At 36.0% G+C, this 13,123-nt stretch overlaps 1 protein-coding gene across 4 annotated transcripts in view; it reads left to right on the forward strand.

Moving 5' to 3' along the window:
• Window positions 1-12,555, forward strand: part of NEDD1 (NEDD1 gamma-tubulin ring complex targeting factor) — a 48,754-nt gene extending 36,199 nt beyond the window's left edge. For all 4 annotated transcript variants that reach the window (XM_059186587.1, XM_059186583.1, XM_059186586.1 and 1 more), the window contains 5 exons: window positions 1,312-1,514; window positions 2,406-2,559; window positions 3,457-3,613; window positions 10,330-10,396; window positions 10,831-12,555. In XM_059186587.1, the coding sequence (XP_059042570.1) occupies window positions 1,312-1,514; window positions 2,406-2,559; window positions 3,457-3,613; window positions 10,330-10,396; window positions 10,831-10,935 (686 nt within the window). In that variant the 3' untranslated portion in view covers window positions 10,936-12,555. The remainder of the gene's footprint in view (window positions 1-1,311; window positions 1,515-2,405; window positions 2,560-3,456; window positions 3,614-10,329; window positions 10,397-10,830) is intronic.
• The last annotated feature ends 568 nt before the right edge of the window (window positions 12,556-13,123 follow it).

Raw genomic sequence — 13,123 nt, forward strand, 5'->3', positions numbered from 1 at the left:
GACCTGTTAAGAAGTATTTTTATTAAAATGAAAAGGGATATTGTGTTATCTATTGATATGTAACAAATTACCCCAACATCTTTTTAAAAGATTTGTTTGTTTGAGAGAGAAAGAGGGAAAGAGACTCTCAAGCAGACTCCGCACTAAGCACAGAACTGGACACAGGGCTTGATCTTATGACTCTGAAATCATGATGACCTGAGCCAAAACCAAGGGTTAGATGCTTAATGGAATGTACCTCCCAGGTACCCCCAACATTTCAAAACTTAGAAGAACATTTATCATTTCATAACTGTGGGTTAAAAACGAATCTGAGCATGGTTTAGCTGGGTGCCCTTGGCTTCAGGTCTCTCTTGATGCTTTAATCGGGATTTAACAAGACTGCAGTCATACTAAGGCTACTGGACGGGGATCTACTTCAAGCCATTCATGTGGCCCTTGGTAGAAGATACCAGTCCCTTGTCCTGTGGGCCTCTCTGCAGGGCAACTAACAACATGGCAGCTGGCTTCCCTCAGAGTTGGTGAACAAGATAGTCAGAGATGGCATCAGAATGGAAGCCACTGCATGTTTGTAACCTAATCTTGGAAGTGACATCCCACCACTTTTGCCGTATTCTCTTTGTTGGAAGCAAGTGACTAGGTCCTGCCCACATTCAAAGGGAGAGACTTACCCGAGGGCATGGGTCCATGATAGAAGGCAGGGATCATTCAGAGCCATCTTAGAGGCTGACTACCAAGATATATTACAGATACATACCAAATTTATGATTTTTCAGTTATCAAAAACTAATAATATTGACTAAAACATTCATTGGGCTTTGCAATTTTCTTTTTTTTTTTTTAAGATTTTATTTATTTATTTGACAGAGAGAGAGATCACAAGCCGGCAGAGAGGCAGGCAGAGAGAGAGGGGGATGCGGACTCCCCACTGGGCAGAGAGCCCGACGTGGGGCTTGATCCCAGGACCTGAGATCATGACCTGAGCCGAAGGCAGTGGCTTAACCCACTGAGCCACCCAGGCGCCCCAATTTTCAAAGTAGTTTTACATATAATATCACTTTTTAGTCTCACCTCTCAGGGAGATGGATATCATTATTCACATTTACTGATCGGGAAACAGAGTTTTGCAATTTTTGCCCAAGATTTTGTATATGTCAAGTAAGGGGTAGAGCTGACAAAGGAACCTGCCTTCTGAATCCAAATCACACATCTTTCTACCATATTAACTTGTCTGTCGTGTTAAGTGCTTTTTTTAAATATCCAAGATTAAGGAAAATCATATGCAAATAGTGTTTTTCTCCTCTTTTTCAGGCCTTGAGTTTCTACCACAATTGAATTCAGTCCTTCCTCCAAGAAAAAATCCAGTAGCTTCAAACACTTCAGTATTACATTCTAGTCCTCTTAATGTCTTTATGGGATCTCCAGGGAAAGAAGAAAATGAAAATCATGATCTGACAGCTGAATCTAAGAAAATATATCTGGGAAAACAGGAACATAAGGACTCCCTCAAACAGGTATCTGCCTAAAAATGATACTGAGCTCAGTATGCGTTTGTCAGTAGCAGGCACATAATGAAGCTCATCACGAAGTAGAAAGCAGGCGGCTGCCAGCGGATATGTCCTAATTATCAACAGTGCTGTGCACTTACCAGGTAGAAAATATTCTTAAATCTTGATGTCACATGTTAAAAACTAAAGGATATTTTTGAAATCTGTCTTTGGAAATGTTGGAGGTAACAGCAGATGTAAACTTATGCTGTTTTTTCTAGGATAAAGATACTTGACTAGTTTATACCTGAACTTTTTAGAATTTATTTCCATTGCAGCAGAAATCACCAAGTTGGTGGTCAAGTCATTTACCCTAAGTCTTAGAGCTAATTGATGGTGCTAAGAATGTAATGCATCCTCATTATCTTCTGCTATTAATACGGTATCCAAAATAGAAGTTAATTTGCTATATAAAGGCTTAAAGTGATCAGATATTGCCAACAAGGTCGAGTGTGTCACATTTTCATATTGATTTTTTTAGAATGATGTTGAAAAGATATTTAGGAAGTACAAAAATGTCTTCTGACATATTTTTCAAATAGTTTTGGCTAGTTACCACCTGAGAGTTTGGGGATTTTTTTTATTATTTTTTTTTTTTGGCCTGTGATTACCATTTTCAGTGACACTCAATAGCAGCTGCTTATTAGTAAATGAGCTTTTCCTCATTGTGTTATCATTGAAATTACTTTTTGATTAGTAAAATTGATTTATTTTGCCACTAGTTCTAGCAATTTTTTTTCTTTCTATATCCCTTCTTATTCTTAAATTTTCTGATCCTAACTACTGGAAAAAAGAAAAGTAGGTACAAATTACATATATAAAACCAGAATTGATATATTGTTTATTTTAAATGTGAAGTTTGCAAAGTTGATTTCTGGTGCTGAAACTGGAAATCTGAATACCTCTCCATCGTCTCACCAAACAAGAAGTCCTGAGAAGTTTGAAAAGCCAGAGAAAGAAATTGAAGCTCAGTTCATATACGAACCCCCCCTCATTGGATCCTCAACTCCAAGTAAGTACATAAAACTTCCTGATATTTGAAAGTGTTAAGTCGAAAACTCCCACAATTTAACTTGAAAAAGATAAATAAATAGAATAACCATAGGCTAAGAAAATTAAGAGTTGAAACTTTACAATGCTTGTCTACTCTGACTCTTACTAGAGGACAATGAGATAAATGTGAATGGTTAAACTCAGTGACACTGATTTGGTATTCTTTTGGTGTGAATTTTATTTTCAATGCAATATGTAAGGGTCTTGATCTGATATGCACAGATAGGAATATAATGTAGGACCCTTTGAAAATGTGTCATTAACTACCTGAAATTGTTTTTTTTTTCCTCCTCCATACAGAAGTCCTATGTAGAGTTCATGCCACAGATCCTAAAAACTTGAGATCACATTTAATGGGATATTGGGTTCAGTTTTACAAGTTATATATAGAAAACAACTCTTTGTTTAGAAACAACTCCTTTATATAGATATTTATATTTCTCTGAATATATTGTATTAGTGTAAACTCTGGGGCTTTGCTTGTAATGGTACTGTACTCCTATATTCTTTCTGTTTATTTGTTATAGTCTTGGTTTATCTAGTTTGTAGGATGGCATGTCACATTCATCTTTTATAAGAAGAAATAGTTCCAAGATTCTTCAAGATTAATCCCTCTGTCATATGTTATTATATTAGACAGTTGGCAGTTTATGTATATAGATAAATGACTATTAGAAATAATGTCATAGAAAGTTTGTTTTTAAGATTTGTATTCCAGACAGTGAGTTTTTCCTAAATGTCACAGGAACCCTGTCCTTAACCAGTTTTTCGAGTCTCCTCATGCCAGATCTTATTTACAAATGTTTGATGTCTCTTAGTCTAAGCTGACTATTGTTTTCTCCGTTTTTAATTTTAGATCCAAAGATAGCATCCTCTGTCACTGCTGGAGTTGCCAGTTCACTATCAGAAAAAATAGCTGATACCATAGGAAATAATCGGCCAAATGCACCACTGACATCTGTTCAAATCCGTTTTATTCAGAACATGATACAGGAGACATTGGATGACTTTAGGTAGTAATTGAGAAATTGCTCTTTCTATCTAGACCAGTTTTTTATTGGGTGTGAAACCGGAACCATAAGTAATATTGGAGATGACTACTTTTGCCTAGGTTTTGAGGTCCATAAAAACAATAGAAAACATGATGAGTTTTGTTGATCTTGCTGTATTGAATTTATTGAATACCAGCCAGGAAAACGCACATTTCCCGAGGGCAGTTATCAGATAACTTGGGAGGGCAGTCTAGCAGGAAGGCTGCTGTCATGATTTTTTTTTTTTAATCATCAAAATTTGGACAGATTTTGGTAAAGGTCCAATGGTATTCTCACATGAAGTATTTGTAGATCACCTGTTAAGTATGCTATGCATAATAATGTAATAGAGAAATAATTTTTTAAAGGAATTCTGGATATTTTCAAACAGAATGCATCAGAATGTAATAGTGAATTAAAAGGGGGTTTTTTTGCCTGGGTCTATCCTTGTTTCCTCATCCTTTGAATTTAGAACACTGTAAGAATGTGTTTGACATTGTTGCTTCCTTTTACCTATCATCTCAATATATATTGGAAGCTATTTTCAATTATTAGAATCTTTTGTGGATGTTTTCTTCCCTTTCCGACCTGTAGTTACTTAATATTCTAGCTATGATTTAGAATATCCTGAGCAAGACTGCTGGAGAAGATGTACAAGTTTTTGTTGGTCCAGGTCTTATATATTTCTAAAGATTTATTTACAGAGAGAGCATGAATGGGAGGGGTAGAGGGAGAGAGAATCTCAAGCAGAGTCCCTGCTAAGTGGGGTTCAATTTCATGACCTTGAGATGAAGACCTGAACCGAGATCAAGAGTCAGACACTGACCAACTGTGCCACCAGGTGCCCCAGTGCATGTTTCTTTTTAATGTTAAAAGTGCTCTGAGGGGCGCCTGGATGGTGCAGTCGGTTGAGCATCTGTCTTCTGGTAGGTCATGAATCCAGGGTCCTGGGATCAAGCCCTGTCTCCCTGTGCCTGCCACTCCCCTTGCTTATTTACGTACTTTCTCTCTTTCTCAAATAAATAAATGAAATCTTTAAAAAAAAAAAAAACTGATTTGGGGGCACCTGGGTGGTATAGTTGGTTGAGCACCCGACTCTTGATCTCAGCTCACAGTTCTTGGTCTCAGAGTCATGAGTTCAAGCCCCACATTGGGCTGCATCCTGGAAGTGGAGCATACTTTAAAAAAATAAAAAAGTGTTTTGAAATAAATATTTGTAAATGTTAGCAAATATATATTTTTTTAAATTATCATTTTTGGTCACTTTTTACATTTATAACATGCCCAGTATATGTGCTGGTTACTAAGGATACAAATATGAATGATCTGTCCACAAAGGCCTTCTAGTTGAATTGGGGGAGGTACGATGTGTCCTGTTATGATGTATGTTTCTTTAATGTGGATTAGTTCTTTGTGATTGATAAATAGGACAGTGATGACAACATGATGAGGGAATTTTGTTAGTTCCTGTAACAGCTGGCAAGACAAAATATATGAACATAACTGAAGGCAGCAAACCACCTATAAGTACCCATTTCTTTCTCTTTCCTTCCTCTTCACCTGGTTTGGCTTTGTGCTCTGTGTTTGGAAGGACTTATTTGTGATTATTCCCCATCTTTGGTATTTTATCCTTGCCTCCATCTTTCACATCCCCAATCCTTTCTTCACTTTTCTTACCCTTTTTATCAAGTGACCATCATGTTATAAAGGTAAAAATCATTGACTATTCACTATTTAACTATGCTCGTATTTTTTTACTAGGGTTTAATTGTTTTTTGTTAATGCTGTGGTTACGAAATTGCATACATTTTGAGTAGTCTGCCCTAATCCTTTTTCTTTAAGTCCTGTTATCTTCTTTCTTTGGTTTTCTTTTCTTTTCTTTTCTTTTCTTTTCTTTTTATTGTTTTAGTTTTATTATGGTGAGAACACTTACAATGAGATCTAGCCTCTTAATAAATTTTAACTGTACAATACAGTATTGCTAACCATAGGCACAGTGTTGTTGTACAGCAGATCTCTGCAAGTTATTCATTTTGTTTAACTGAAATTTTGTGTTTGTCACTCGGCAACTCCCTATTTCGTGTACTCCCCAGCCTGATACCTACGATTCTGTTCTTTGCTTCCATGAGTGTGACTGTTTTAGATATCTCATAAAAGTGGAATCATGCAGTACTTGTCCTTCCGTAACTGGCTTATTTCACTTAGCATAACGTCTTCCAGGTTCGTCCATGTGGTTGTAGTGCGAGATTTCCTTTTTTTTTTTTTTTAAAGATTTTATTTATTTATTTGACAGATAGATCACAAGGAGGCAGAGAGAGAGAAGAGGAAGCAGTCCCCCTGCTAAGCAGAGAGCCCAATGTGGAGCTCGATCCCAGGACCCTGGGATCATGACCTGAGCCAAAGGCAGAGGCTTCAACCCACTGAGCCACCCAAGTGCCCCTCCTTTTTTATGACTAAATAATATTCCATCACACACACACACACACACACACACACACACACACACTGTTTTAAAAAATGTGGTCATGTTATTTTCAAGAATATGAAGTTTTTCAGGAATGTATATATGTGGCAAAACAGCAGAATTGTCTGGGGACAGCGGACTTCAATATAATATGAGTAAAGCAGTGGTGGAAAGGGAGAAAGCTCTTATGCTGGGCAGACTGAGAAAGATAGCACTGCTCTGCCTTTAGCTTTCAGCACACCTTGCATGCCTGCACCTGGGGAGGGGCGGTGAGTAGGGGCCTCTCAACTCTTCTGCCCCTCCAGTAACATTGGCAGCCTCTGCTTGGGACTCAGTGAGGACCCAGAATGGCTCAGAGGATTTCTATAAATTTGTCTGCTCTGACGTCAGCCTTCAGTAAGTCATGAAAAGCTATAGCTTACAGTGGAAGGACATAGGGATTGTTGAGGGCTCCATTAGCTATGGAGGCTGCCTTCTCCACGAGAGTCTGGAGTGCTTCAGATGGGGTACTCTTAGTTGTCCTGTGCTCTCTCTTCACATGCCCTGTGCCTCTCTGCCTTAGGGTGTCTCTCAGTCCTCTTTCCTTGTCCCTAGTGATTTCCGTAAGCACTCAGTGAAGGCCTGTGGCAAATAGTTGGTGGGTGAATGGAGACTTAATTTGTGGCTAGGGCTCCTTGGGTCCAGTACAACTTGGCCTTCAAAAATCTATAAAAATTTCAGTTAGTTCTCCTTACCTATCAACAGCAGCTGTGTCATCCCCCACCCCCGCCCACTTTCTACCCTCCCATCCCCCCTCCGCTCTGTTGAGGATGAAAACAATCTTGGGTCTCTTCTCCTAGGAGGGACTCATCATTTTCTGAATTTTCATTCATTTAGGTTTCTTTGCACTCTCAAGTTAAATATACAAATGTATGATTTTGTAGGTTATCTGGCTTGTCCTCACTATTAGAGTTGGAGAGATTATATACTAAGCAGAAATTTGTGGGTCTGTTTTTATTGTCTTTCAAGAAGATTTAAGTTTCTTCTGGCAAGCAGATCACTTTGTTCCTGTACTTGCTGGCTTTCAGGTTTTCTTATGGCTAGTTTATATCTAGCTAGAATAAAGATTCCTAGGGTTTATTTAGTTTCTGCCCTTCCTAGGATATCAGCTCAATGTGTGGAGTATTCACCAGACCTTTTTACCTCAGTGGGTCCTGAACTTCCCCAGCATCACAAGGCTGCCAGAATCTTTCTGGCATCTAGCTACAACTTCATGTTTAATTTTCTGCCATCTAACCCAGTACAGGCATTGCTTAGGAGTCAACAGATAATGCAAGGGGGAAATTGTACAATTTTAGGTTTACTTTTCTCCAGGTACCTTCTTGGCACATTGAAGCTTTGGATGCTTTAGCTGTTCCAAACCATAGCACTCCCCAGCCTGGTGAGACTCTCTCAAGCTCCAGGCCACTTTCAGCCCAGCCTCTGTTCCCCACACTTGTCTAATCAGCACATCCCCCAGAGGGAAAAGCAGAGGTAAATGTGGGGCTTACCTAGTAGACTTCCCTTCTTTGAGACCATAGCCTCTCAAATCCTGACCACCTTAGTGGTTCTCTGATGCTTTGTTCGTTTTGTTTTATTTCTGTTTTTTCAGATTTATTTATTAGAGAGAGAAAGAGCATGAGTGGTGGTGAAAGGCAGAAGGAGAGGGAGAAGCAGACTCCTAATCAGTGGGGAGCTGACTTATGGCTCCATTCCAGGACCCTAAGATCGTGACCTGAGCTGAAGGCAGCCCCTTAACTAACTGAGCCACTCAGACACCCCCAGTTTGTTTAAGTACAGATTTTGTCATAATCGAAAGCAGAAGAGAATTTAAAAAAAAAAAAAACAAAACAACAACAACAAAAAACCTCTTATAGTTGTAACAGAAAATGTACTTAGGAATAAATCTGACCAAAGATGGTAAAGATCTTTGTGGAAAAACACTTAAAAATTTATTGGAAAGCATTAACACTTAAATGGGAAGATATGAAGATGTCGGTTCTTTTAAATTGGTCTATAGATTGAGTGCAATTTCAATCAAATTCCAGCTGTGTTTTTTGGAAGATGGTGATAGGATAACCTCAAAATTTATGTGGAAGAAGAAAAGACCCAGGAATAACCAAGACACTCTATAGAGAAGAACTAAGTTGAAGCTGATTTATTTGTCAGATGGCTAAGCTTAATTATTAAGCTATAATATAAATGCTACAAAATAGTGTAGCATTAGCTACAGATTGACCAAAGGAATCCAATAGACCAGAGAAAAACCTGGGCATATATAGAAATGTGATATATGACGGAGGAAAAGCATAGATCCCTATTCCCTGCTATTAAAAAAAATCAATTCTACCCAGCATAAAAGTTTAAAGGGTAAAATTTTAGGCATGATAGGAGAATTATGACTTCAAGGGGGAAGTTATCAAAACATAAGAGAATACACTACCTATAAAAATAGATTGGCAAATTTGATTATAATATTAGGTCAGTAATTAGAGAATGTTGACAAGGACTGCTCATCATAAGATACCATTAACAAAGTGAAAGGACAAAAATCTGTCTGTAGTACTCCAACAAAGGATCCAACAGAGAATCAGATGATGTAAAGAACTCTTAGAAATAAATAAGAAAAAAAGACAGTCAAGGGATGCCTGGGGGGCTCAGTCACTTAAGTGTCTGCCTTCAGCTCAGGTCATGATCCCAGGATCCTGGGATCGGGTCCTGCATCAGGCTCCCTGCTCAGTGGGGAGTCTGCTTGTCCCTCTCTGCCTTCCCCTGCTTGTGCTCTCTTTCTCTCTCTCTCTCAAAGTCTTAAAAAAAAAGACATTCAATAGAAAACAAGGTTAAAAAGCATGGACAGGCATTTCACAGAAGAGGAATCATCTACAAACATAAGGAAAGATGTTCAATCCTGTGGTTAATCAGAGAACTGAAAATGCAACAGGATACTATATCATACTCATTAAGATGGGAAAGTGTGAGAAGTCTGGCAAGACCCAAGTCTTGGTGTGGTTACAGACCAAACAGCAGGTATTGTTACACTGATGATAAGCATGTCCACTGATACTACCACTTCAGCAAATAATTTTTGTATTATTTTGTAAAACTAAAGAAGTATACATCTGGATCATACCTTTAACTCAGCATATCTACTCTTGGATCTATCTTCTATAGTTATGGGCATATGTAGGTTGGGAAATATATATGTGATTGTTTATAACAATGTTGTAATAGTAAAATCTTGAAAACAATCTGTCAGTTGAAAGGAGAATTTGTACACCGATACAAATCAGTGACTTAAAGATATATAGAATATGAATGTTGAAAACAGGATATTGGGTTATTTTTTTAAGTGTACACTACTCAGTACTACATAGAATGTGGTATTTTTATAATGCTCAAAACCAAGCACAGCAGAAATAGATTGACTACAACTTCAGTGTTAGACGGGTTTTTTTTTTTTTTAAAACATTTCTTTGCTTAAACAAAATTCAACAGAGTAGTGACTTCTTTCTTGGGCTTCTCCTAAGTGATGGAATCAGAGAGGAACACATAGGAAGCTTCTATGATTTTGGTAGTGTTCTAGCTCGTAAGTTGTGTGGTAGGTGACTGAATGATCCTTTTTATTTCCTAATTTTCATGTATTTTGTAGGCATGAATGAATTGCATTTTATAGTGTAACCTTTATTATAAGCACCCAAATAACTCTTTTCATTCTCCTAGAAGTTATTTTTTTAATAGCTAAAACATTGATAATAGTCAAAATGTTGTGACCTAGTAAATTATATTTATTTCATTGTAATATGAACCCGTGTCTTGTCTTAATGATAATTTCTGTATTAAGGGATGTGTAGTACGAGAGTTCTGGAGGTATGTGTACAGCCAGGGTTCATATACTAGCTCTACCATTTATTGGTTGTCTGATTGGATAAGTTTTAACTGCTCTGTGGCTCAGTTCCCTCATTGGTAAAATGGGGTAATAATTGCACCTGATGGTAAAGATTAAATGAGTTCTACCATTCGAAGTACAAGAAACAGTGCCTACAACATAGTAAATAAATTCTAAGTGCATTGGTATTTTTATTATTATTGTTATTATTACTATTCTTATTACTAACATCCAATAATTTGAAACAATGGGAAGTTTAACAGTTTCTTGAATGGTCTAGAATTGGCAAAACCTTTATAATTCTAACAAGTATTTTATATTCTTCCCTAGAGAAGCATGCCATAGAGACATTGTGAATTTGCAAGTGGAGATGATTAAACAGTTTCACATGCAATTGGTAGGTATGACATATTTTATTTTAAATGAGTGTTGAATTGTGGATCTAAAAATAAAGAGTGATATATTTTTACTTTATTATATCTAGTTGCTAGAATAAATAAACAGAGTTTTAGAAATTCAGTAAGTAAAATAGTCACCCTTCTTTTTAACCTATAGTTAAGGCTACTTTTACACAGCTTTTATTTATTTGTTTATTTAAATAAGTAAGCTAAAAGCTTCCCATATGTGCAAATCTAAGCCTTTCAAATATATAACTTTCACCAGTGATCTTTCATTTATATTAACAAAGTAGTGAGGATGGTTAAGTAAAAGAAATACCATTCAGCTAGTTAATTGGACATGACAGAAATGATAGCTAAAAGTATGTAAAACAGCTTGCCAAATAAATGTGAAATACCAGTGATTTAAAAAGCATTTTTTTTTCTTTTCTAGAATGAAATGCACTCTTTGCTGGAAAGATATTCAGTGAATGAAGGTTTAGTGGCTGAAATTGAAAGACTACGAGAAGAAAACAAAAGACTGCGGGCCCACTTTTGAAATTTCAGTGAATACCTTAATGTTTTATAATTTGGGAAGCTTCTGGTGGCAGAACTGTATGGAATCAGTATTGTTTTCATCGTCTCTGGGAAAAAAGTTTTTTTCAAGTAAAATGGTGATAGGATTTTATACCAACCACTATTTCACCTTCTCTGTCAAAGATATTTATATTTTTATATTAAAAACTGTACAACATGTCATCTGCCTAACAGGAAAGTCAACAGGATCTTTAATTTCTGAAAGCTTTAGCTATACACTAAGTGCCCTTTTCCGTAAGAAATGAAAATTGTGCGAAAAAAATAGGTTATGTATGTTTTTTAATCACCTTTTTTAGCAGATAATATTTTTTATTGACAATTGCCTTCCAAATTTTTTTGGATGTTTGAGGATTAAAGAGTTTGATACGCCTTCTATTTTTATGGTGAAAGCAATTTTTAAATGGCAGTTGGTGTTTCTAAGCAATTGACTAGTAAAACACAAGGTTGGTTAGTAATTATTTTGTTAACTTGATAAAGTCAAGTATGACTATTATTTATTACTTGTACATTTCATAAGGGAATTTTGGATTGCACAGATTATTATATATCTATTGCATTTATATGTTTTGTACTTCTCACAAATCTCTACTCCTGTTTGGTATTTTTTTAGCTAATTTCACTTTACCTATGAAAACGTTTAGAGGTTTATAAGACTTGACTAAAACTGCATATCTGCTGATTATCTTATGAATTAATAACATGCAAAGTTATTCTGTAAAGTTTTAATCAACATGATTCAACTTATAATCAGTGAAAATGTTATATTAGATGCTAAGTATTCAGTATTAGTCCCATTTTTTCCCTTCCAAATGAGAAGTGTGAATTATTTTGTTTTGTGGTTTATATCATTAACTTTCTCTAATTCTGTGTGTGCTGTGTGTAATGTTTTTATGTTACTGACCTTACTATGAAATTTAGAAAGGTTAACTGTCAAAAGAATTCACAGCTCTCTGGTACCCGCTATGATATACAGTCCTGGTGATACAAGATTAGGAGGGCTACTGGCTTCTTTACCTTCTTGTAGTCTCTTGTCCCAAAGATTTAAACTATATACCCTATATACAGCACTCCTACCCAGTTTGACTTCTGAGGTAAAAATATATACTAAAATAAAAAGGAAATCTAGCTAGCTTACTAACTTTATGATTTTCCAAAGTGGTAGAAGTTTTAAGGATATATTTAATAAGTGTAAACGTCCTAATAATTACTTCAGGAAATAAAAACAAATATTACTTTTTCCCAGTGTGGCTCAGAGAATATGTTTGTGTTGAAAACGTGTAAATGAGTGCTGAAGTTATCTTTTTTCCTGACAGATTATTGGAAGCATTATGATTTGTAACAAGTTGCCTTATATATCATTATCAAACAGGTTTAGAAAACATAAAAGTGTGTTCTGCCTACAGGCTGTATTTAAGTCCATTAATATTTCCTATTGCCTTTTTCCGTAAATGCACATGATGTGTATTAAAAGAGGTAGGATAAATAAAACAATTTTAGTAATCGTATGCATATAGATGAAACATTTTGTCATGGAATTTAAAAGTTAAGTACAAAAAATAAAATGTTTATATGGTAAAAATGAGATGCCTGAATTGAACTTTTGCCTATGGCCAAAATGGAATAAGAGAGATTGGATTTACCTATTTGAAAGTCTAAAAATGCAAAATATGAGACAGTTTTCAAATATCAGGTATTAGGCAAAACAGGGCAGTGTCCCCTGAGCGAGGGAAACAAATGAGACCCAAGAAACCCAATGAACCTTTAAGTACAGGAAATAAAACTATACCAAAATACGTAATAATCAAATTCGTTAAAACTGGTTTCAAAGGAAAACTCTTAAAAGCAGCTAAATTTAAAAGACACAGAAGAACAAAGACAAGACTGTCAGAGACAGTGGAGTAACATCTTTAAAGTACTGGAAGAAAAATACTGAACTTTGAATTCTGTATCCAGCGAAGATATCTTTCAAAAATGAAAATGAAGTAAAAACTTTTCAGACCTTGAAAGGCTGAAAGAATTTATCACAGGCAGACTTGCTGTATAGGAAATGTTAAAGAATACCTTTAGTTTGAAGGGAAAGGTAACAGATAGAAATACATTTCTATAGAAAGTAACCAGGATATGAAAATGGTAAATATACTTAAGTATAC

The sequence above is a fragment of the Mustela lutreola genome, chromosome 8 (assembly GCF_030435805.1).
Source record: "Mustela lutreola isolate mMusLut2 chromosome 8, mMusLut2.pri, whole genome shotgun sequence".
Taxonomy (NCBI): Eukaryota; Metazoa; Chordata; class Mammalia; order Carnivora; family Mustelidae; genus Mustela; species Mustela lutreola.